Source organism: Ceratotherium simum, chromosome 34, assembly GCF_057802395.1.
Source record: "Ceratotherium simum simum isolate JZ-2026a chromosome 34, ASM5780239v1, whole genome shotgun sequence".
In the NCBI taxonomy this organism is placed as follows: domain Eukaryota; kingdom Metazoa; phylum Chordata; class Mammalia; order Perissodactyla; family Rhinocerotidae; genus Ceratotherium; species Ceratotherium simum.
In genome coordinates this window covers 23,968,220-23,995,230 of record NC_141933.1, presented here as the reverse complement: position 1 = coordinate 23,995,230, position 27,011 = coordinate 23,968,220, and the positions used below count along the sequence as shown (strand labels likewise).

Below are 27,011 nucleotides of genomic sequence, written 5' to 3'. Positions count from 1 at the left end.
CAGGGTAGTTGGACCTTATTACATGGTGGCTCAGGGGTCCACGAGGGGGAAAGCAGAAGCATCCGGGCCTCTTAGAGCCTCTGCGTGGAACTGGAGCAGCACCGCTCCTGTGCAGGCAAGCGCCCAAGCCCACTCAAGATCAAGACAGGGAGATGTCCTCCACCTGCTAGTAGCGACGAAGAATGTGTGGCCCATCTTTAACCCACCACAGTTCCCTTCAAAGGAGCAGTGAGACTGACAGCTTCTCAGCGGAAATGGTGCAAACCAGAAGCCAATGTAACGACATCTTTAAAGCTGGAAGAAGAAAACTACAAGCCTCGAATTCCATACCAGCACGGATATCCTTCCAATACTAAGATGAAATAAAGATGTGTGAGAACAAACAAAAATTCAGGGAATTTGGCACCAGTAGGCCTGCCCTGAAATAATAATTACAGGGAGTTCTTCAGGAAAATGGTCCCAGATAGAAATATGGCCATGCAAGAGGAAATGAAGAACACCAGAAGAAAATGTAAATGAGCAGTGACTGTACAAAGTAACAACTGTGGGGCCCCAAGGAGCCTCAGTTTTATATATGAACTAAAATTCCTGGTAATAACAACATAAAGGATGGAAGGAAGTAAACGGAGCTTAGAAGTCCTAAGGTTTAATTGGCATCAGCCAAGTAGTAAAAGTAATAACTTGCATTGGACTGTAATAAGTAAGAATGCATGTTTTAAGCTCTAGGCTAACTAGTAAAAATGGTTTTAAAAATGTAATTTAATAGAAGGAAAATGGAAATAATGTAAAACATTTGATTAATCCAAAGAAAGTCAGGAAAGGTAAAGGCATAAAATAGAACACGAATAGTAAAATAGTACATACAGACCCAAGTATATCAGTAGTTAAGTACAAAAAGATTATATAATTTCAGCATTCAATATGGAATGGATTTTGTTTTAATCCAGCTATATGCTGCTTATAAGAGAAACACTTTAAATGTTAGAGTACAAAGGGTTGAAAGTACAAAGATGGAAAATAATATACCATGCAAACAATAAAATAAAAGCTGATAAATACTGTATGATCTCACTCATTAAGTAGTAGATAATAACAACAACAAACAAACACACAGAGACAGAGATTGGATTGGTGGTTACCAGAGGGGCAGGGGGTTGGGGGGGAGAGAGCAAAAGGGATAATTAGGCACATGTGTGTGGTGATGGATTGTAATTAGTATTTGGGTGGTGAACATGAGAACATGATGTCATCCATGCAGAAATAGAAGTATAATGATGTACACCTGAAATTTATACAATGTTATAAACCAATGTTACTGCAATAAACAAAAAATTTTAAAAAATAAAAATAAAAGCTGATATAGCTACACTCTTATTGGAAAAAATAAACTTTGAAGCAAGAAGCATGACTAAGTTTAAAGGGCTAAAAGGAAAAGGACTGAGAATGACAAATGTTGGCGATGATATGGAGCAACCAGAACTCTCATACGTTGCTAGTGGAAGTATAACATGGTACAGTCATTTTGGAAAACACTTTTGTAGTCTATTAACAAGTTAAGCATATATGAGCTAGTAATTTTACTGCTAGGTATGCATCAAAGAGACATTAAAACATATGTCCACAAAATACTTTTTAAAAAAACATTCACAGCACATTTGTTCATCTTAGTCAAAAAACCTGGAAAGAGTGAGATGGCCTTCAATAGAAGAACGGATAAACAATGATATATTTATGCAATGGATACTATTCAGCAAGAAAGATCCAATGTCCATATTGGTGAATCTCAAAAAATCTTAGGCTAATAAAAGAAGTTGGACACAAAAATGCATAGTGTATGATCCCAACTATGAAATTCTAGAACAGGCAAACTAACCTACAGTGACAGAAATCGGATCAGCAATTGCTTTGTAAGGGGAAGGGGTTGACTGGGAAGCAGCTTGAAAGGACTTTGTGGACTGTTGGAAATTTTCTGTGGCTTTAAGTTATAGTCAAAACTGAGTGTTACCCTTAAGGCCTGAGCATTTCTCTCTATGTAAATTATACTTCAGTTTTTTAAAATGAAGGTTAAAGATTTTAGCCCACCAAAAACTGAAAGATGTATGTCACCAATAGACTTGCACTAAAAATCACTAAAGGGATTTTTTCAGGCAGAAGGAAAACTATCCCAGATGGGAACTCAGAAACACAGGAAAGAGAGAGGAGCAGCAGAAGGGTCGATATTAGGGTAAATATAAAGCAGTGTGACTATACAGTAGCAATATGTCAGAATTCTGAGCTTAAAACTCCTGACAGCACTAATGCAGAAGGCAGGGGAGTTGCACTGACCGCTGTGGACAGTCTTAGGTCCGCTTAGACGTTTCACCCTCCCGCAGTCAGACGCACTGGGCATGGGCTGCGCTCGGAAGGATGGGGGTAAGAAGGGGCAGCAGCAGCAGCCATGCACCTCCAGAGTGACCCTCACTTAGTCCAGGGACCATTCTCTGCCCACCCCCTTTCCTGTGAAGTGGCAGTGCAGGTGCAAGGGAACAAGTCAAATGATAATTGTGGGAACTACCCTGGCTTAGATGCCCCGTGTTTCTTTTGTAACAGTCTCTTTTGTAATAGGCCCATGGGCATAGCATCCTGGAAAGGGACGTGGCTACAAGAACCATGGCACTTGGAAGCTCAGAACTGTGGCTTCCCACCAGCTGTTTATAGTTTATTTCCAGTGCTTCCAGTCCAGATACAGTTTACCAACCAAGGTCATTTTTACTATAAGCTATCACGCCTGCTAACAGCTAACATTCCTCCTTTATTAGTTTTCAGGGAAATAGAGCTAGAAGGTTATCCAGTATCAGTTTCCATTGTAGACTCACAGACCAACCTCCATGACCTTGTGTTAACTTTAGTACAATAATTCTCAGACTTTTGGGCAAACCAGAATCACCTGGAGGGCTTGTTAAAACATAGGTTGCAGGGCTTCTAAGACTTGATGCCCTAATTTAGTAGGACTAGAGTCGGGCTTGAGAATTTATATTTCTACTAAGTTCCTGGGTGATATTGCTGGTATGAAAACCACACTTGAAACCACTGCCTTAGAAAATGGCAGTGATGACAAAGCAAAAGTGTCCCTTCCCCTTTACCATTCACAGAGAACAAGGATCTCCATATCCTCTTGGCTTCAATTTTTAAAATCCTCAGTCATTGTCCTTTATTGTTTCTTCAAAAGCCTGTCTGTAGTTGTTCCTTAGGGAGTTTTTAGCTTGCATTGCCATAAATTATCACGAAGTGTCAGCAGATGACACTGGTCAGACTGCATTTCAGGGTTAAATCAGCATGCACTGTCAGAACCCTCGGAACACTGCCCAGGTTGCAGCTGAGGTGGCTCTTAACACATGATGCCAGAAGCCTCGGCAGAGGTCTCCCCTGCAACCCCAGACGCGCACCATGCTGCTGCCGTTGCCACTGCAGCCAGTTTGTATGCCAGGTTGCCACGTAGTCCTGAATGACCTTGTGGGCTGGTGCAGAGGGGTTCTCCCCCTTCCCCAGGTGGGGGCTCGTGGGCACTGCTCTGTGCTGATTGGATATGCGGCCAGCCCAGCTTGGGTCACAGCCATCCCAGCTGCTCCACCCCTTTGTTGGATCCAGCCCCAGTCACAAACATGGCGTCTCAAGCTCATGTGCTTGTCTCTTCCTGCCCCAGTCAGGCATTAATGCCTACTTTGGCCCGAATGCATCAGCTGCCCCAAGGAAATATCATTCTTGCCAGCCAGCCCACTTGCAGCTGGGATTCTGGACTTCCATTTCATGGACAGTGGGGAGGAGTCGGCAGTTTCTCTCGGCATGAGTTTGTCTCCAGCTTTCATCCATTCCCACAAGGGGAAGATCCTGTCCCCTGTCACACAGTGTCAAGCTTTTGCCATCTGACTCTGGGAAAGTTGGCCCCCATTGAGGCTTTAGTCTCATCAGCACCTCCCTCTCCATTCCTTTTATGTCACAGCACCTTGACCGTATTGACCCAAGGATATGAAAGTCGGTTCCACTGCTGCTACCACTCTGCAGTGCCCACTGCCAGTGGTTTCAGGGCCAGCCAGACTGATATTTCAAACTCACACAACTCGCTAGGGCACTCGTGGGCTTGCCTTCACCCAGGAGGATATAGAGCAGGAAACACAGCAAGCCTGCAGGACAGCTTTTCATATGTTTTCCCAAGAGTCCCCGTAACTGTCTGGCAGGGGTCAGGGGACTATTCTCTGCCCCTCTGCCCAAGTGACAGCCCAGGGATAAGGGATCAAAACCAGATGGGTGAGTGTGGGAACCACCCTGGCTTAGAAGTCTCAACTTCCATATAGGAACCAATATATCTTATAACAGTCCCCCAGGCCTAGAGTCCAAGAGTTCCAAAAAGGGACGAGAATCATCACAGGTGGGAAAGCCCAAAGCTGTGGCTTTCTACTGTCATCACAGTCCTCCCGGTCCACTTGCAGTTTACAGTCAGGTCGTCTTGACTGTAAGCACCGTTGCCTACTAACATGGGTGATATTCTGCCTTTAGTAGCCTTCCAGGGACCATAGCTAAAAAGTTAACATGAGATTAATTTCCCATGAATACACATGGGCAAAGTGTTAGGTTGTAGCATTATTTGGAAAGTAATAAAATTGAAGTAACAATTTATATTTTTAGTCTGTAATAATTCAAAGGTGCATGGTGCAATTTCTAGGCTAATCACTAAAAGAACAGTTAAAGAATGTATAATTAAGGAAAAATGGAATAAAAATTTTATTAATTCAAAAAAGAGTCAAGAAAGGAGGACAAAAGGGATATAAAACAGGCGGGTGAAGTAGAATACAAATAGTAAGATGAGATGATAGAGATAAACCCAATCTGTCAGGAATCACAATAAATATAAAAGGACTAAGTACTCCAGTTAGAGTACTAACATCAAACTGGGTTAAAATATTGAACCCAATTATGTGCTGTTTACAAGTAACATACCTTAATATAAGGTATAAAACAATTGAAATTAAACAGTTGGAAAAAAGGTACATCATGTGAACACTAACCAAAAGAAAGCTGGTATACAGCTGGGAAAAAATATTTGCAAACCATATATCTGACAAGGGATTAATCTCCATAATATATAAAGAATTCACATAACTGAATAACAAAAAAACAACCCAATCAAAAAATGGGCAGAGGCAATGAACAGTCACTTTTCCAAAGAAGATATACAGATGACCAATAGGCACATGAAAGGATGCTCAACATCACTAATCATCAGGGAAATGCAAATCAAAACCACACTAAGATATCATCTTACACCCATTAGAATGGCTGTAATCACCAAGACAAAAAACAACAAATGCTGGAGAGGCTGTGGAGAAAGGGGAACCCTAATCCACTGCTGGTAGGAATGCAAACTGGTGCAGCCTCTGTGGAAAACAGTGTGGAGATTCCTCAAAAAATTAAAAATAGAAATGCCTTATGATCCAGCTATCCCACTACTGGATATCTACCCAACGAACCTGAAATCAACAATCCAAAGAGGCTTATGTACCCCTATGTTCATCACAGCATTAGTCACTATAGCCAAGACATGGAAGCAACCCAAGTGTCCCTCGACTGACGATTGGATAAAGAAGATGTGGTATATGTATACCATGGAATACTACTTGGCCATAAAAAAAGACAAAATCGTCCCATTTGCAACAACATGGATGGACCTGGAGGGTATTATGTTAAGTGAAATAAGCCAGAAAGAGAAACAAACAGTGCATGATTTCACTCATATGTGGAAGATAAACCAACACACGGACAGATAGAACTTTTTGGTGGTTACCAGGGGCTAGGGGGGTGTGGGGTGGGCACAGGGGGTGGCGGGATGCACTTATATGGTGACTGATAAACAATAATGTACAAAAAAAAATTTCACAATAAAAAAGAGTACCAAGAAAAAAAAAAAAAGCTGGTATAACTATACTAATATCAGACAATGTGGAATTTAAGGCAAAGCATTACTATAGATAAAGACAAATAATTCATAATGACAAAGTGGTCAGTCCAGTAGGGATATGGAAAATTGTAAATCTGTTTGTACCAATAGCATAGTTTCAAATTATATGACAAGCATTAAACATTGTCAGATCTAAAAAGAGAAGTAAATAAATCCTCAATCATAATGGACTTTAACATACCACTCAATAGATAGAACTAAGCAGACACAAAAATAAGTAAAAATATAGTACATCTTGCTAATAAACAAATTTGATTTGATATTTATATAATGCTGCATTAAACTGTGACAAAATTCTCATTTATTTTTTTTGTGTGTGTGAGGAAGATCAGCCCTGAGCTAACATCTGCCAATCCTCCTCTTTTTTTTTGATGAGGAAGACTGGCCCTGGGCTAACATCCACGCCCATCTTCCTCTACTTTATATGGGATGCCGCCACAGCATGGCTTGACAAGCGGTGCGTGGGTGCATGCCCGGGATCCAAACCGGCGAACCCCGGGCCGCCGCAGCGGAGCGCGCGCACTTAACCGCTTGCACCACTGGGCCGGCCCCAAAATTCTCATTTTAAAAAATGCATATGGACCATTTACCATATTTGTCATAAGCTGAGTCATAAATTAAGCCTCAATTAAATTTTAGAACATTGAAACTATTAATAGAGTATCTTTTCTGACCATAGTGGAATTAAGTTAAAACAAAGATGAGAGACAAAAGGATACATAGAAAATCCCCAACTCTTTTGGTGACCTTAAGCAGTGCACCTCTAAATAAACCAGGGTCGGTGAAGAAAGCACAAGCAAAATTAGAAAATAGTTTGAAATGAATGATAATAAAGATACAACATATCAAAACTTGTGGGATGCAGCTAAAACAGTGCTTGAGGGAAGTTTATAGCCCTAAATAGATATATTAGTTAAAAAAAAAAAACTGAAAATCAATGATCTATTCTTCCATCTCAAAAAGCTAGGAAAGAACAAATCAAAACTACACTGAGATATTTCTTGCCAATCACGTTGGCAAAAATCCAGAAGTTTGATAGACTCAGTGAGGCTGTGGGGAAACGGACACCGTCATACATTGCTGGTGCAAATGCAAAAGGGAATAACCTCTATGGAGAGGAAACTGATTATGTCTAGCAAAATTACAAATTTATTTACCCATTTAGGCAGCAATCATACTTTTATGAATCTTTCCTAAAAATACACTGACAAAAAAATACCTATGAATAAAGGCTGTTGATTGTAGCCTGACTTGTAATAGCAGACTGGATACAACCTAAATGCCCAGGAGTAGGGGACTGATTGACTAAAAAGTTCTCTGTGGATGTTCTTTGTGTGTGAACATCCACACAATGGAGGCTTCTGCAGCTGTCAAAAAGGATGAGGCCCATTTCTGTAGACTTGTATGGAGTAATCTCCAGGATTAGCCAGTGGGAAGAAAAAATTTTGTCTTAGATTACTGTTTATTTTTTTTAAAAATGGCAAGGAGTGGGCTGGCCCTGTGGTTTAGCGGTTGGGTGCGCGCACTCCGCTGCTGGCGGCCCGGGTTCGGATCCCGGGCGCGCACCGACGCACCGCTTCTCTGGCCATGCTGAGGCCGTGTCCCACATATGGCAACTAGAAGGATGTGCAACTATCACATACAACTATCTACTGGGGCTTTGGGGGTAAAAAAAAAAAAAAAAAGGAGGAGGATTGGCATTAGATGTTAGCTCAGAGGTGGTCTTCCTCAGCAAAAAGAGGAGGATTAGCATGGATGTTAGCTCAGGGCTGATCTTCCTCACCAAAAAAAAAAATTGGCAAGGAGGGGATATATGTAAAGAGAAATAGATATTTAAAAATAGAAGACTAAATTTTAAAAATATTTGTAGATGGTTTTCCATAGAGGGAAGAAGGAAATAGGATAGAAGACAAGAGAATGAAGCTAGATTTCCTTGAATCTGCATTGTTTTTTCGTTTTGACTTTGGAACCAAATAAATATTTTGCATAATTACAAAAAATAATTTTAATAAGGCAATTCCTAATTAAAAGTAAAATTAAATGAGCCTAACTATGTGTTCAGTTGGTGATATAAGCACATCAAGAGGAACTATTCCAAGTGACTTTTAAAACAGAGTTATTTGACTGTACTTCCCTATTGGATTTTACCCTAAGAACAAAAGAAAGCCTCATATTGTTTACAGTAATACTGTTGTTAATCATATTGATACTGTTCTTCTGAGATTGTAGGTGTACGTACTGCAAAATAAATGAGTAATTTTGTTGGTGATGTTAAGAACTGGAATTTGGGGTATAGGTGAAAGGACATAGAGATGTGAGAATGATGATGTTAAGTAAACATCCGTAGTCCTGAATTGGAAATATTAGTAAGAATTTCTCATGCATCTACACATTTCTTAGCTTTCTTTGCTGAAAAGACTAGAATCAGTGACTGGCCCGGTACTAGTAGGCACCCTTTGTACGCAGATGGTGATCTTTAGATACCATTTTCCACTAAAAGGAACCAGAATTCCGTGGAGAAATGGCTTCTACCAAGTCTGGGAAAGCAAAGAAGCTCCCAGAGTCAACAGAGGTCGTGGCAAAAGAACTCAACCAGCTGGAATACACTCCCGTTGGCCGAAGATGGAACAGTTTGAGCGAGAAAAAGCAACAAAGCAGTTGCATGGGTGAAACACATCACATGTATTAAACTGTACTTAAACTCCTGAATCACTATGAGGATTTTGCCTTGGAGGATGCATGGGAACAGCTTGTTTTAAAAGTAAATAATAAGAAAGTAACAAGCGTGTATCATTCCTTTCTAAATGTAGTGTACTTTGGGGTAAACACTTAATTGATGAGGGAAAGTCTCTTTATAGGAATATTCCAACTAGTAAACTAGAAAAGATAAAATTAGAATATTGCAGTTTTGCAGCCCCTAATTAATTTATGGCCATGATCATCACTGGCTGCTGACATCACAGATAAGGAGACACTCAGACAGCATGTGTGTACTGTTGGGAGTTCACATACCACCTGTGAAATAGTTTTGCCCGCACTCCTCCCCAATAAGTTAAATCTGAATCCACTCAAGCCTCTAACTACCAACTTACAGGAAATACAGGGGACAAAGGAGTATGTTAAATGGTTCCTTGAGGATGCAATCAGCAGAGTCCAGTCAGTGGAAAACTATAGGATAAATAACCCTATTTCCTCTACAAAAATTTAAAAACTTAGATGAAGCTGAACTTTAGAGATCAAAAGAGACTTAAGGAACACATTGACCACTTGCAACATATGGACTTTATTTAGATTATGATTCAAACTGTAAAAGCAAAGCAAACTTTTATAAGACAACTGGGGGAATAGGAATACCAGCTGAATACTTGATGATACGAAAAAATAATTATCAATATTGTAGGCAAAATTTATTAAGCTTATGTTTTAAATGTGAGTTTTTATCTTTTAGAGATATACATTGGAAATTTACTGATGAAATTATATGAAGTCTTGGATTTGCTTCAAATTAACATGGATGAGGGTTTATGAAACAAGGTTGGCCATGAGTTGGTAAATGTTGAAGCTGGGTGATGAACACATAGGAGTTCATTATACTCTTCTCTTTATTTTTGTATATATTTGAGATTTTTTATTATAAAACATTTAAAAAATCTGATCTCAGAGGTGAGCAAATAGCATATCAGAAATGAGTAGGTAAATTAAAAAGACAAATTGACACATCTTAAACTAAAAATACATTTAATTGTTTATTTAAATCAAATACTCAGTGGATGAGTTAGACACAATTAAATTACTAGTGAATTGCAAGCTCTGTGTAAAAAATTACCTGGAATATTCTAGTCACAGGAGATAAGTGAATCAACTGATTCCGGAAGTACATGTATCCCAAGCTGGATAAATAAACAGAAATCTACGCCCTGCTACATTATAGTCAAACAGCAAAGACAAAGATCTCTTAAAAGCATCTGTTTCAGTCAAGGCACTGTCGAGAAAACAGAAATGACATTAGGTATTTCAGAAGAGGAAATTTAATTTAGGGAATTGATTACATTGTGGTTGAGGGCTGAAGAAGAAAAATGGAGACACTGAGGTAAACCAGAGTACCAACTGTAGGGAATGCTCCCACTCCTAGGGATGAGAGAAGGAGGCAAGCAGTCAGGGTTTTCAAAATCAAGGAGTTCACAGGACGAGCTCTGGGGAGCTGGAGCCCGCACTGTGGAGAGGGAGCACAGCCTAGCTGCTGAAGGGGTGCAGTGATGCTGGGTCCTGGAGTGCCGCAGGCAAAGTGCTCTTGCTGGAATGACACTGACAGCAGCAACATGCAAACAGGAAGAAAAAGTCCCTTCTCCCTGCTGTCTTCCAGTCTCCTAGTGCACACGTTTGCAGATCCTAACAAGAAGCCTGTTAGCAAAGGAGAAATAGGGTTTGCAGAGTTCCAGTCACAGTATCCCAAAGCAGATTATAGAATGTTGGATTTGCATCTGAGAGATGATAGCTTAATAAATATCACAGCAGCCATTCATTCATTCAACAAATATGTAGTAAAGACCTAACATGTGCCAAATATGTTTTGTGTGTGTGGGATAAACCAGTGGAGAAAAATGGAGACAAAGATCTCTGCCCTCATGGAGACAGGAAGGACAGATCACCTACAGAGGAGTGATGACTAAAATGACAGCCTGTTTCCCAGAGCACCTGTCGAAGCCGGATGAAAGGATTCTGGAGAATCCTAGAACTGTGTACCCTCAGTGATGGAAGAATGAAGGTGCTTAAAGATAAAGAGTTGGAAAAAGTTTACTACCAAGAGTTCCACCCTAGAGGGACTTTTTTTTTTTTTTTTTTTTTAAGATTTTATTTATTCAGTTTTTTTCCCCCCAAAGCCCCAGCAGACAGTTGTATGTCATAGGTTCACATCCTTTTAGTTGCTGTACGTGGGACTCGGCCTCACGTTGGACGGAGAAGTGGTGCCTCGGGGCGCTCCCGGGATCCGAACCCAGGCCGCCAGCATCAGAGCGCGCGCACTTAACCGCTAAGCCACGGAGCCGGCCCTAGAGGGACTTTTCTATATGATGGCCACAGAAGGATTGTCTGTGACTAAAGAAGATTTCCTAAGCAAATAAGACAATAAACAAGTATGCAAACCCAAACAAACATTGTTGTAAACAATAATTTGTGGAATTTTAAAAGAAATGACTTAGCTGAAATACTGTACAAGATGTACATTGGAGAGCAGAGTGATCAGAGTATAGGTGTTCAAAGGCCCTTTTATTACTCAGGAGGAGTGAGTTAATATATTGCTTAGACTTTAAGTTAAATATTGAGTGAAAGTTTAAGGGCAACCATTAAATGAATGCACAAATCCCAAACTTGTGAGGATAAAGTAATGAAGTAAGAAGCGGAGGACAAAATAAAAATATCAATCCAAGAAAAGGCAAAATTAATCAAGAAAAGAGAAACCACAAATAACCAATATTGGGGAAAAAAGGAAAACAAAATTACAGCTATATCAGACTAGAGAGACAAGGATACAATTAACAACTTTATGCCAATAAATTTGAAAACAGATAAAGAAGACAAATTTCTAGAAAAATGTAATTTACCCAAACTGATTCAGGTCTTATAGCTGTCAAATAAATTGAAGCAGTCAGTTGAAAAAAGATCTTCTCACAAAGAATATAAGGTCTATTGATTTTACAGGTGAATTCTACCCAACTTTTGAGAAATACAACATCCCAATATGAACAGACAATACAAACAGAACAGACTCTTCTGGATAATAGAAAAAGGAACAACTTCCCAATTAATTCTTTGAGACTATTCTGTTGTAACCTTGAAAATAAAACTAGACAAAGACATTATGAGAAAGAAATATTGTAGATTAATTTCACTCCTAGATATAGGTATCAAAACCATAGCAAAATATTAACAGACTGAATCCAACAGCTTATTTCTTTTAAAGATGCACCTTGACCAAGTTGAGTTTATCCCAGAAGTGCAAAAATGGTCTAACTTTAAGAAAACCTTAAATTTCATTCACCAAATTCAAGGAGAAAAATTATGAAATCATTTCAGTAGATTGCATTTGATAAAATTCAGTACCATTCATGATGTAAAGCTAATGCAAATTAAGAATAGACAAGAATTTCCTTAATCTGATGAGAAGAATCAACACAACATGTGCATCAAATATGATTCTTAATGGGGGGGTTATTTAAAATAATTCTTGAAATCAGGAAAAAGAATGCCCACCATCACTACTTCTTTTTAACCTTGTACTGAAAGTCCTAACAAGTATGTAAATCAAGAAAAAGAAGTTAATGGCATAAATATTGGGAAGAAAACACAAAATGTTATTCAGAAATGATGTGATTATCTACATAGCAAACCCAAAGGAATCTACAGACAAATTTTTAGAAATAATAACATTTTTTTCAAGGTGGCTGCCTGTAAAGTCAATAAATAAAAATAAGTTACATTTCTGCATTTCTATACAGCAACAAAATATTAGAAAACATCATTTTTAAAATGTATTTACATTGTTACAAAATACAAAGTTCCCAGTAATAAATCTGACAAAAAATTCATAAGACCTGTGTGCAGAAAGTGATAAAACTTTACTGAAAGGCATTTTAAAAGACCTAAATAAACAGAGAGATATGTAATGTTCATGGATAGCAGACACTCATCATAAACATGTCAGTTTTCCCCAATTTGATTTATAGAGTCAATGCTATTACAATGAAAATACCAACAGTTTTTTTTTTATGGCACTTGCAAAGCAGCTCTTAACATTTATTTGCAAAGGTAAGGAATAGTCATGACACTCTTGAAAAGAAGAATAGGGTTGTGAGAATTGCCTTGCTTTTACAAAAAATTGTAAAACAAGACATTATGCCATTTGCTCAAGGATAAACAAAAATGACTAGGAGGCCTCAAGAGAAAGCCCGGAAACAGACTCTAACATACACAGAACTGTGCAATGTCCGTGGGGAGAGGAGGGACTGTTCAGGAAGCTGTGCTGGGGCAGTTGCTTAGTTAATTTCAATCCTCACCACACATCTTACACAGAAAATCAATTCCATGTGAATTAAGGACTCAGGTGTCAAAAACAAGACTTTAAAATTTAGAGCAAAATGTGAGAGATTGTCTGTCTGGCCTTGGAGTACAGGAAGGTTACTTAAAGAAGATATAAATAGACTAACTATAAAAGAAAATGCTAGTAAGTTCAACTATATTGAAGTTCAAAAAAATTTTTAAGGGGCCAGCCCAATGGCGCAGCAGTTTAAGTTTGCATGTCCTGCTTCAGTGGCCCAGGGTTCACTGATTCTGATCCTGGGCACGGACCTTCTCACTGCTCATCAAGCCATGCTGAGGCGGCATCCCACATAGAAGAACTAGAAGGACCCACAACTAGGATATACAACTATGTACCGGGGCTTTAGGGAGAAAAAGGAAAAAGAGGAAGACTGGCAACAGATGTTAGCTTAGGGCCAATCTTTCTCCCCCAAAAAAATTTAAGACATTTTTTAAATTAAAAAGAGATGTCAGAGTGACAGACAATATGTATGACACATTTAACCTACAAGCATTAATATGCAGAACGTATAAATAAATCGATGAGAAAGATAAATAATAAAATAGAAAAATGCATAAAAAATATTAACGTTTCACAGAAAAGAGAGATTTGTATGACCAATGAACACAACAAACAATTCTCAACCTCACTAATAATCAGCAAGTGTAAACTAAGACCACAGTAAAATGCTATTTTACCCCCACTGATGATACCAAGGCTTAGAAAGGCTATAGAGCAAGAGGCACTTTTATTTATTTATTTATTTTTACATTTCTGTGTGTGTGTGTGTGTGAGAAGATCGGCCCTGAGCTAACATCTGCCAATCCTCCCCTTTTTTGTTGAGGAAGATTGGCGCTGGGCTAACATCCATGCCCATCTTCCTCTACTTTATATGGGATGCCGCCACAGCATGGCTTGACGAGCGGTACATCAGTCTGTGCCCAGGATCCGAACCCGCAAACCCCAGGCTGCCAAAGCAGAGCGCACGAACTTAACCGCCACGAAGAGGCACTTTTAAACATTGCTGATGGAATTGTAAATTGTCACACCTTTAGGAAACAATTTGGCATTCTCTTGTTATGTTGGACATTTGCATATCCTGTGGCCCAGCAATTCCACTCCTAGGAATCTACTCTAGACTAGAGAAACTGTACATTTATTTGCAAGAAGAGACTTAAAAACAGGAGATAACTCAAACCCCCCATCTACAGAAAATGGATAACTACATTATAGTATATTCACTTAATGGACATTTAATTGTACAGCAAGGAAATTGAATGAACTAAAGCTACATGAAACGACATGGATGAATCTTAGAGTGCTGAGTAAAAAGTCTAAGTCCCTGAAGACTGGTTATGGTATTATACCATTTTTATAATGCACAGCAAGAAGTAAACTAATTATTATATCATTGAAGCAAATACATGTGTGTGTGAGTGACAGAACAATGTTTAAGAAGAGCAATGGAATAATAAACCCAACATTTAGGAGAGCACGTGCCTCTGGAGGAAAGGTCAGAGGAGAACACATAGGTAGATGCAAGTTCATTCTTTGGTAGGGTGACAGTTTCTGGGATGTTTGTTATTTTACGCTTTACAGCATCAGTGTATGTTTTATATAATTACATATTATATATATTTATGTAATCATATATATATATATATTCTTTTGTATAAAGAAAGATAATTTTATTTTTTAAAAAAGAATCCTTTTAGGGTGCTGGCCCCGTGACCGAGTGGTTCAAGTTCGGTGTGCTCCACTTCAGCGGCTCAGGTTCACAGGTTTGGATCCCAGGCACAGACCTACACCACTTGTCTGCCGTGCTGTGGCGGTGACCCACATACAAAAAAAGAGGAAGATTGCCACAGATGTTAGCTCAGGGCTAATCTTCCTCAAGCTAAAAAAGGGGAAGATTGGCAACAGATGTTAGCTCAGGGTGACTCTTCCTCAGCAAAAAAAAAGAATCCTTTTGGGAAGCCAGTCAAAAGGATCACGTCGCTAAGATGGAGGAATAAATCAGGCTAACTTCAGATTTCTCTGCAGCAGCCATCTATGGCAAGAGGCAAGGGGGCAGTGTCAACAGATTATTCAATGAAAGAAAGAATGAGCCACAGTTCTATATTCAGTCAGCTGTTCTTCAGGTTTGAAGACTGCAGACAGAAAGTTTTGAACGTATATGATTGTATTAGTTTGCTAGGGCTGCCGTGACAAAATCCCACCGACTGGGTGGCCAAAACAGTAGATATTTATTTTCTCCCAGTTCTGGAGGCTACAAGTCCAAGATCCAGGTGCGAGCAGGGTTGGTTTCCTCTGAGGCCTCTCTCCTTGGCTTGCAATTGGCAGGCCTCTTGCTGTGTCTTCACATAGCTGTCCCTCTGTACGAGTGACCCTGGTGTGTCTCTCCCTCTTGTATAAATCCTTTATACAAATCCAGTCATATTGGATTAGGACCCCACATCAGTGGCCTCATTTTAACTTAATCACCTCTTTAAAGTCCTTATCTCCAAGTACAGTTACATTCTGAGGTACTAGAGGTTGAGACGTCAACATATGAATTGTGGGGAAACACAATTCAGCCCATAACAACAATCTTAAAGAATATTGTTCCCATGAACCCTTCTTGAGGAAACTACTGGAAGATGAACTTCAGCCAACCAGGAGATGACTGGGGAAACCACACAAAAGTGACATCAGTGATCAATGAATATATTTAACTGTAGAACCAATATGAAAACAAAAGTGGGAAATAGGGTGACAGAAGAGCATATAAATACTGTATCCCCTGACAGTGAAGAACGGTAAAATTACCAAAAAGTGACCTTGGAAGAAGAAAGAAGCTAGGAAGCATGGTAAGTTTTCTGATTGCCTCATCTGTAATGGCAGGGAGTTAGAGACCATCCATCAAAAGGGGCAAATGAAATAGACAAGGAAATCTGAAATTAGACCTGAATTAATCTAAAATTAGACCTAAATTAAGTACTAGAATTTTTTTATATGGTAAAGGTAGCATCTCAGTGGAGGGAGAGATGAATATTCATTAAATATTGGGACAACTTAGAGGCCATCTGGAAAAAAATAAAATTGGAGACATATCTTTTACCTTACACCAATTTAAATTTCAAATGCATCAAAGATTTAAATGTGAAAAATGAAACTGTAAAAGTTCTGGGGAAAAAACATGGTAAAATTTCTTGATAACTTTGAAGTAAGCAAGACTTTCCTAACTACAACTGAAAATCCAGAAGCCCTCAGAGATAAATTAATATCCTGAACTGTGTGGAAATCAAAACCTACATCACACGAGCTCCGTAAGTCCAAAGGCGGACTTCAGAAAACTGAGGGAATGTATCTGTAATTCACATCACAGAGAAGGGACTAATCTCCCTAATATATAAAGAGCTTTTTCCAATAGATAAGATAAAGGCCTCACAGAAAAATTAACCAAATATAAGAACACATACTTCATAGAAAAGGAATGCAGAAGGCTGTCAAACGTGCAAGGATGATCAGCTCCACTCATAAGAAGGGAGATGCAGATGAAACCACGTTTTTCACTATCAAAGGCCCAAGAGTTTAATAACAGACTCTGTGGTGAGGCTGTTAGGAAACAGGGGCACTCATATATTTCTGGTGGGACATAAATTGTAACAGTCCTGTGAAGAGCAGTGTGTTGATATCTATCAAGATGACACGTGTGTTCCCCTTAACATAGCATGTCCACATCTGGAAGTGTATCCTACAAATGCACTTTGCACAAATGCAAAATTACACCTATAGAAGATTATTTTTGTGGCATTGTTTGTAATAGTAAAAAATTGGGAGAGAGAAGAATATTCATTAATAAGAATCTAGTTAAATAAATAATGGTACATCCATACAACAGAATATTATGCAGCTGATAAAAGAATGAGGCGGCTTTCTAAACACTGATGTAGAAAGATCTCCAAGCATATTGTTTAGTGAAAAAAGCAAAGTGTAGATGAACATTATGGGTCACTTCATTTAAAAACGAAGTGGGAGTCTGTATTCCTATTTGATTGTGTAAGCATAAAGAAATCCTAGAAGGTTACATAAGAAACTAAAAATAGTGTTTACTTATATGTAGTAGAGACAAGGATGGGAGGGAGACTTTTCACTGTGTAACTCGGTATAATTTCTGGATTTTGAAACGTGAATGAGTTACCTGTTCAAAAAGTTAAGTAAATTTAAATAAGAAAGAACATGGACATGAAATATAGTTCTGCTGCTCAGTAGTTGAGTGGATTTGGACAAGATATTTAAATCTCTGAATCATAGTTTTCTCATCTATAAAAAGGCTGTACAGTCACACACTGCATAATGACCTTTCAGTGAAGAACGGACCACATATACAATGATGGTCCCATAAGATTAGTCCCATATAGCCTAGTGTGTAAGGCTATACCACCTAGATTGTGTTAAGTACACTCTGTGATGTTTGCACAATGATGAAATCACCTAACACATTTCTCAGAAAGTATCCCTGTTGTTAAGTGATGCACAACTGTAATAGTAGAATCAAGCTTTTAAGATTATTAGGATTAAGGGGAGGATGAACATAAGGTGTGTGGGAGAGTGCCAGCACCTAGTAAATACTCAGTTAAATTGTCATTATGATGTGTTACTGTTCTTAATCTTGGTAGTAAATTAGTATGTTAAGAGACATCAGCCTTAACTGACCATTCCTTTGTAGAACCAGACGTCCTGGGTCCTTTCCAGCATGGCAGCCCTCTACTGGAGAGTCAAAGGCCAGGGGAAGAAGGCAATTGACTGCCTACGCCAGGCCCTCCACTACGCCCCACACCAGATGAAGGTGAGTGGGACTCCGAAAGTGGGAATTTCTGTCCCTTGGTCCTTTCCATTGCCCATTCTGAGGTTTCAAGTAGCCCTTCGCACGCTCAGCCAGTAAGAAAGTGGCAAAAGGCTAGGAAAGGGCAGAAGAACCTCTGACCCACTTCTGCCACCACAAGCCTGTGATACCCACTATCAGGCCTTCCCCACCTCAGCAAGTTGGAACACGGAGGAAGGGCTTCAACATCACTGTAAGACATCCCATCACTCGCTACCCCTTCTCCTGTATTCAGAGCCACCCAACGTACAGCACATACGGAGCCTGGGCAGGCATCACCCCGGAAGTCGTTCTGGGTCTAGCCTATGCCCCGGGGGCTGGAGGCCTCTTACACTGGTTTTGCTTCCATTCCTGCCTTGAGCTTGCTTCCCGACACAGAAACAGAAGCCCGTTTCCTTTTCTTCATGTACATCAGCCAGTGCCTGGTCTTTGTCTGACTTCGCCTTTTCCACGAGAACAAAAACCCCCAGCTAACTCTGGGTAACATCAGTCTTTTCAAAAAAGCCAGTTCTTGCTAGGATGACTGAGAATGTACAACTTTTTAACAGCACGTTTGTGTCTACGTGTGCTGAGTTCTGCCTGAATCTCCAGATCTCATGCTTCCTAAAGACATGGCTGTGTCCTCTGTTCACGAGGACCGCGCGTGGCGTGGTGTAAGCACAGGCTTCCCTGTCCGGCGGGGCTGACTTCTACACGCAGCTCTGCCTCTTCCTGGCTGGTCACCTTAGGCAAGTTAGTGAACCTCTGTGACCTCATAGAATGACGTGCATGCCACTTTTTTGTTTCTTCTGTATCTTCTGTAGAGCCCAGTACAATGTGGTACAGGCAGCAGTTGCTCAGGGAACGTTTAAAGGGAATACATATTTGTGATGATGATAATGTGGCTGCATGTTCACCCATCCTTCAGGGCTCTGTCTTGCTAGGCGATGGGGAAGGCCAAGACTCTAGATCAGGGGTCAAGGAACTTTTTCTGTAAAGGGCCAGATAGTATGAGATGTGGGCCGGCCAGACAGCCTCTGTTGCAACCACTCAGTTCTGCCATGGGGGCGTGAAAGCAGCCACAGAAATACGTCAGGAACAGGAGTGGTCGTGCTCCAATAAAACGTCACAGAAACAGGCAGCTGTGGCCTGTGGGCCAGAGTCTGCCAGCCTGGCTTCAGACGGGGCCGCGGTCCCTGCAGAAAATACCGCGGCTCTATGACAGCACGACTCCAAATGTGGTCTGTGGATGGGTGTTGGTCCTGTTACCAGTCCACAGTGAGACCAGGCACTAGCACCAGAATGTAAACCAACCACCTCACTCAGCCCGTTGTTCACTCAACGGACATTTTTGTCTTGTTTGTTTTTTTGACTTTCTCACTGAAGGAAGTAACATGTGGCTTTATCTTCTGGTGCAAGCTCCTGGTCTGTCACAGACCCGTAGCAGACAGCAGACTAGCATGTTGAGTTGCAGTGCTCTGTCGTTTACCAGGAAACCCCGGCTGCATTGTTTAGGATCACAACAGCCACGAATGAAAACGTAAAGCACAATATTCTTCCTTTCTCACCATTCTGCTTCCTCTCCCAGGACGTGCCCTTGATTAGCCTGGCCAACATCTTGCACAACGCGAAGCTTTGGAACGACGCCGTCATAGTCGCCACCATGGCTGTAGAGATCGCGCCGCACTTTGCCGTGAACCACTTCACACTGGGCAACGTCTACGTGGCGATGGTGAGCTGGGTGGTGTGGGCAGAGCAGACCAACTCTGCTGCTTCTCTCAGTGGCACATCTTTGATTTCAAAACTTCTTTGACTATGTCGGTGTCCTCCAGATTCCTGTAAATTTTGTGTCTAAAATTGCCAGCTCCAATATTTTATGGATAGGGGGTTTGTGAGTTTTTAAAATAATACATGAAAGTCATCTAGGTATTTGCAACTGTGTAGTTCCTCACCATGAGTTGAACACGAATAGTAGTGTTAGACTTACCTACAATTTTCTGGAGACATCGCCTGTTCCAGAACACCGTAGCTAACACTCCACGTGCGTGTACACGCACTTGCGCTCTCATATCTCCAGGTTGGGCAGGTGCCTGTCATTGCACTCATGGTGCCCGGTGCATATTTCTCTGCTGTATTTTCACCTTGTTTTATAATTTTTTGTTTAAGTATTTGTCTTTCCCCCTAGACTAGGAGCTTCTTAGGGAAAAGACTCCTCTTCATCTCCCTGTTCCCAGCACTTCACGGCATCTGGCACATAGTAGCTGGTCACCAAATATTTAATGAATGATGGAATGCCGCTGGTCTCATGGGACCATGTACATAGAAAATGGCAAAGCCATCGTGCAGGACCCTCATTCCATTCAAAACAAGGACCGATTTCAGAAGTTAAAATCCCAGGGGTTCCCCAGAAGCTGTCATAGCCGAATTTAACATAAGAATCGTGCCATCCACTTTCATCTAAAGCTGGTGTCCCCCAGGGGGCTGTTCCCAAGGTACTCTCAATAAAGGTGAATAGAACGAGCAGCTTCAAGCTATAACTTTTATGTGTCATCCTTGACTTCAAAGGCAGGAAGTATAATTTGGCCAGGTCGGTATTGCTGAATGTGCAGATTCCCTCTCTGCTTCTTAAAATTGAAGAATCTATTTTCGTCCACAGTAAATGTGAAATTTGCTACTATGAGTGAAGAATTCTGCCTCTCATTTGGCCAGAAAGAGTTATCTAACCCATTGGTTTGGGCTCTTCCTTGGGAGTATTAGTTTAAGTAAAAGATTAATGCCATCAGTATGGCAGTGATCATTTCCAAACCACGTTCATATTTTTAAATGTTAGAGAGAATAAAAAACTGTTTCAAAATTTACAAGTCTAATTGAGATACCTGACTTGACTTCCATCTTTCCAGCCACAGTAGAAAATGCAGGCAGATGCATAATGAGCATTTGCCAGGCATAGTTCTAGAGGTTTCTGTGAGGATCGACTGGGAGGATTTCATAAAGCACCTAGCACGGGGCCTGCCACCCAACAGGTACTCAGTAATGTTAGTTCTTACTGTTACCAGCACGATTCCCACCATCCCGTTGTTGGGTCAAACCTTTGTGAAGTCGATTTCCACTTTCCCTCGGGTTCTTGGGCTCTGCCGCAGTTGGCATTGTGATGTTCCGTGGGGATGGAGGTAGTTGTTTCCTTCCAGACCTCAGAGTTTTCCTCAGAGATTTAGACCCACTGAGAAAATTCTGCAAGATTGTCACTGGCACAGAGGTGCTTTCGAGAAGATAGTCACAGTATATATTTAGTCTGGTGGCAGTCTCCCTCTCACATCTGTCCCTTTGCCTCCCACAGGAAGAGTTTGAAAAAGCACTGGTGTGGTACGAATCGACCCTGAAGCTGCAGCCCGAGTTCGTCCCGGCCAAGAACCGAATCCAGACCATCCAATGTCACCTGATGCTGAAGAAGGGCCGGCGTGCTCCTTAGCACTCTCCTCCTCTCTCCCTCTTTCTTTTCTCATTCCCTTAAAAAAAAAAAAAAAGAATAAGAAAAGAAACCAATCATTGTCAGTATCTACTTTTAATGATGTGTGTGAAAATAACTGAGTAAGACTTACACAGGACTTTTCCATTTGTGGGAATCGGTTTGTTTCTGTTTTTAAGTTCCTTCTTTCCCCCAGCCAACCGCAGAAACACAAATTTCTTAAAAGGAAAATGCAGCTTAAAGATATTGTGTAAATACTGAGCCAAGACATTTCCGGAGCTGTGCTCCGTCTCCAAAACCTCGATGCCTTTAGGGCTTTTCTCAGTGGTCCAGCTGGCCGCCTCCTTTTTGGGGGAGGACAAAACCGCATTGCACATTCTCTGCTTCCTGCCGTAGCCTCTGTTGTCAATGGAAATGCAAAAGCCCATCAGGTGCTGGTCAGTGAGAAGCAATGTTCCGCGCTCTCCCCATTAGATCTCCATGCTGTCCCTGGTCTTGTCCGTTCCGTGCTGCTACGTTACAAACTCTCAGAGGTAGTTTGCAGGGGAAGAAGGGGAAATGATTTTAAAAACAAAATATTTACCACAACAACAAAAACTCTTAGGATCACCTGACCTTTGTAATGTTATTTATGTTGGGGAGGGAGGGGGGCTGAGAAGGGGAAATCAGCAATGTACAACATCTATATCATTTGTACTTTAATTACAAATCACAAGGAAACCAATAAGTTGAAATGCTATATAACAGGTTTATATATATAGAATATGTATATTTGAAGCCCTCTACAGACTGATTCTATGTTCTACTAATTCTCTGTTCACTGTGTTACCCATCTTGGAATAAGGTGTGAGTGTCGGCTCCCTCTCTCTGAGGCCTTCACACTTAGCTCCTCAGGAGAGAGAAGAGCCAAGGTTGAGTGTTTTCATACAATGCTTTTACCTCTGGTCCCAGGAGAATCGGAAACTCCAGGCATTTTGGAATCTTCAAGGGCACATACTGAGAACAAAAATAAAAGTTGTTTATGAGCAAAAGAGGTCTGTAGTGTGGTTTTTCTTTAGAACCAGGCTGATTCGGACAGCTCTGAAGCCTAACTATAACTCTGGACCTGATCTTCTCAAGTCCTAGGTTGTCTTGATCTTGCTTTCCACAACAGCAAGGTGAGGGGAGAAACCATCCATCTCTAGGTTTTATGGTTGATGAACTTATTAGTATGATACACTTGACCGAGAAAGATGCACCATCAGCAGATGTTCCGAGTTGGGTATATGATGGACCTTCCTGGAAAAGGAAAAATAATCTAAGCCACAGCATCATGTCCCCTCAGGTGAGCACTGATCCTCAAGTTCACCCAGGTAAGCTTCATGGAGAACCTCACTGAGAGTCATAGCAGTATGAAATTGAGCATTCCCTTTGGGACAGGACTCCGCTGAAGACAGGATTTCTGTAGACTTTCCTAAAACATTATCAGACACCAGTCATCTCAATACTGGGTCGCTGAACTTGGAGCATTTGGTTCTAGCACAGACTGTCATTTCTTAGACGCAGGTGAGCAATCAGACATACCTGTGAATTCTCTCTTATGCAGCCAAAGTCCAACTAATTCCAAACAGCTTTGTCTTATGTATTTTAATAACGAGCTCATTTGTTGCTAAATAAAGTGAGCCTTTATTCACTAAGGGGATCCTTGTAAAATAACTGGTGTGTCTGAGGGCACTCCTTGCTTCCCCACCTCTCCACAGTTTGACATATAGTGTTTCCTGAAGCACTCAACAGTTGTTATTTGTTTTTGTTTTTTTCATTTACATACAATGAAATTCACTCTTTCGTGTTCAGTTCTATGAGTTTTCAAAAATGCACAAAGTCTTGCAGCCACCACAACAATCAAGATACAAAACTTCCATCACCCCCAAAAGACTCTCATGCTGCCCTTTTGCAGTCAAACACCACCCTTAACCCTTGGCAACCACTGGTCTATTCTCCCTATAGTTTTCCGTAATATTTTATAAGTGGAATTATCTAGTATATAGCCTTTTGAGTCTGACTTCTTTCATTTAACATAATGCACTTGTGATGATTCATCCATGTTGTATAAATCAGTAGTTCATTACCCTTTGTTACTGAATAGTATTCCGTTGTTTATTCACCTGTTGGAAAACACTGGGATATTTCCAGCTTTTGGAGATTATGAATAAAGGGGCAATAAACATTCATACGTAGGTTTCTGTGTGCACATAGGTTTTCATTTCTCTTGTGTAAATAATTCAGCAGTCATTTTCTTGTTGCAGTTGCATCGAGTTCTTGCCGTGTTCCAAGCTTCAAGTTTTCCATGGGATAAAACTCATTTAAGCCTCAGGCCAACCCAATAGTATAGGTACTGTTGTTATTCCGACTTTAAGAATGGGAAACCCGAGACTGAGATTAACTAATTTGCCCAAGATCACAGCTTGGAAGTGATGGAGTCGAGGTCTAAGCCCAAGGAGTCTATTCTAGAGCCAGCACTCGCAAACACCATGCTACAGACAGCCATGAGCTCCTGTAATCCTCACAATGACAAAATGAAGTAGGCGATATTGTCTCTGTCTTACAGATGAGAGACGCGAGGCTCACAGGTGAAGTCACTGGTTCATAGTCACACAGTATGTACTGGAGTTCAGATTGAAACCAAGCTCAGATTTGCCTACACTCGTGCCCCAAATCAGTGCTCTTAACTGCTCTACGATACTTCTTCCATGTATAAGTTATTTCTAGTAAGCACTTCATTCTTAGTTGTTCCCTGTTTGCTTTCAAGTGTGTTGATCTTGTCTCTCCCATATGTGTTCCTATGTCACATGTCTGTGTCTCCTAGCACTGAATGCAGCATCTGTTATATAGTAAATAGTGCTGAATGATTGACAAACAACGCAACTGATGTGTGCCTCTCCTTCCTGCTGTTGGAGTTCTGACGGCTTTCCGCCCACATCTCACAATTTTTTAGGAAACTGGTCCAAGGGAAATGAAATATCTTGCTTCTCTGCAATGTGACTTGCAAAAAAAACCACACACACACAGACCCATCCTTATGCCTCGGGCTCCCTGCTCTTAATCTGGCTAATAGACTAATAGACGAAACTTAGGGCTACCCTTCGCTGCCCAAGGGCCCTGCACCATTGGTTAAGAAGAAGGTGGGGCCAGGTTTGTGTGGACAATTCCCCTTTCCTGGGCCACCAGAGACCCCACTCTGACGTCTGTGCCTGTTGTCATCTCCCAAGCAGTGGCTGAGCCAGTAGCCGGGGAGACTGGCTTGTAACTTCAGCTTTTCTGGTTATTCTAACGGTCAGACGTGCCCTCCGTAGAACTAATCCCAGGTTTTCTCTTTCTGTGAGATGCAACAGGCAAGTCCAGCCCCACCTACAAACATTAATTCAACACCTATTGACGTCTAACACTGTGAATGAGACATTAGACATGGTCTCTGCTCTCAAGACAGTCACAGTCTAGTTGAAGAGACAAGACCGAGAGAATTAGAGGACACCAAGTCCACTCCAGCAGAAACCTGAATGTTAAAGACCCAGAAACAGGAGTTTTCTGATGGAGCCACTCCCCGAGTCCCTTGGGACAGTGTAGCATTTTCTAGGTGCACATACCTGGTTTTGGACACTTCAGAGCCCTCCACAGCTCAGCCCCTGCCTGCCTTTCCATGTTTTTCTTCTGCCACTCATTTTTCATTCAACAAACATGTACCCCAAATACTTACTGTGTGCCAGGCACCATAAGGCCACTGCAGGTAATTCTATACGGTGGGAGAAAAGAGTGTGGGTGGAGGAGGTGGGGAGAGATGAGGCTGGGGCCAGATCATGGAAGACATCGTAAGCAGAGGTAAGGAGATTGGGCTTTGTCCTGAGGGAAATGGAGAGCCAGTCCTCAGCTTGTACTTGAAGCTACAATTTAGTGTTTCCCACATGCATCAAATTCCCACATTTCCATGCCTGGGATCATGCTGTTCCCACTACCTGGATGTCAGCTCCTCCCACTCTTCACCCTTTCTTCACAAACTCTACTGGTTTTCTGAGGTCTTGTTCACGTGTCACAGGATGCCATGCTTCTACAGCACCTGTGATAACCCCTTTGGTGACACTCATCACACTGTATGGAAATGAGCTGTGTATCTTGTCTCCAGTCAGACGCTTAGCTCCATGTCTAATTAATGTCTATATCCCCTGGCTCTTATAACATATGGTCCTGGCTCAAAACAGTTGCTTGATAAAAAAGTTACTGAACTATTGAATTAATGGTGAACAGATCCAGCAATACCCTAGAGGGGCTACAGCAACATCAGGGAGAAGAGACTGGAAATAAGCAGCTATTGAAAGGGAGACGGAAGACTACATCAGGGAGAACTCCAGAGAACATGTGGAGAAAACGTTCTCACCTAAACTACAGAGGTACTACCTGCCCTCTCAGCCTGCTCCTGAGCTGCCCGTTGCTCCTGATCGGTGTAAAGCACTTTGAACAGGGACAGGCACACACTATGCAACCAATAAATGTTAGCTCTTCTTATTAGCAGAGGTCTTCAATCCTGCCACCAAAGCTTTTGCCAATTCTAGAAATAAATCACCCTTTTCTTTCTGTTCAAAGTTTTGGGGGCCGGCCTGGTGATCTAGTGGTTAAGTTCGGCGCACTCTGCTTTCGTGGCCCAGGTTCAGTTCCCGGGCGCAGACCTACACCACTCATTATCGGCCATGCTGTGGTGGCGACCCACGTACCAAATAGAGGAAGATTGGCATGGGTGTTAGCTCAGGGTGAATCTTCCTCAGGAAAAAAAAAAGTTTTGTTCCATTTCTGGACACTGATTCAAAAGCTTGACTGCCTAGGACAGTGATTCCTAGCCTGGAAGGTGAGAAGCTTGTCCCATGAGGGAATTTAATAGAAATAGCTGAGGAAATTTTTATCTTTCTGTTTTTCACTTTGGTGGATTTCTTGCAATCTATCTTCCAATTCACTAACTCTCTTTCCAGCTGTGTCTAGTCTACTGTTGAACCTATCCACTGAGATTTTTATTTCAATAATGATATTTTTAGCTTGTAGGATTTCTCTGTGGTTTTTTCATTATATCTATCTGCTCATGTTTCATAATTTCTCCTAGTTTTGTGGATGCTAGTCTTTCTTTTAACTACTTGACCATTTTCAGCATTCTTACTTTTCAAATCGCTCTATTATTTCTTCTTTATCAGGAGTGAATCTCCTGTTTGTTGGCATGTGGACTGTCCGACCCCATAACTTTGGAATTTCCCAGTTCTCAGTCTTTAAATCTCTTCTCTGTATTCTCTCACATCCTTAGTGATCTCATCCAGTCACATGGTTTCAAATACTATCTCCATGCTTGTGACATCTCCAGCATAGATATCCTCTATTAACCCTAAACTCATCTATCCCACTGTCTACTCAATATCTTAACACAGTCTGTACAAAACTGAATTCCTTACTTTCCCCCAAAAGTTTTTGTCTGACTTTGGCCTTCCCTTCTGAGTTAACAGCAGCTCCCTCCTTCCAACTACTCAGGTCAAAAAAATCCTAGGGTAATCCTGACTCCTGTTAAAACATGTCAGATCATGTCATCCCTCTGCTTAAAACCAGTGACTTGCAATGACATATA

The 27,011-nt window shown here is 41.0% G+C and overlaps 1 protein-coding gene across 3 annotated transcripts in view; it reads left to right on the top strand.

The window, feature by feature from the left end:
* The window catches only part of TTC17 (tetratricopeptide repeat domain 17), a 117,144-nt gene extending 95,692 nt beyond the window's left edge, over positions 1-21,452 (top strand). For 2 of the 3 annotated variants that reach the window (XM_087423110.1, XM_004436881.3), the window contains 3 exons: positions 17,779-17,898; positions 19,502-19,645; positions 21,251-21,452. In XM_087423110.1, the coding sequence (XP_087279236.1) occupies positions 17,779-17,898; positions 19,502-19,645; positions 21,251-21,382 (396 nt within the window). In that variant the 3' untranslated portion in view covers positions 21,383-21,452. Of the gene's footprint in view, positions 5,820-17,778; positions 17,899-19,501; positions 19,646-21,250 lie in introns of those variants that run through there. The other variant, XM_087423111.1, reaches the window with a different exon arrangement.
* Positions 21,453-27,011: the final 5,559 nt, after the last annotated feature.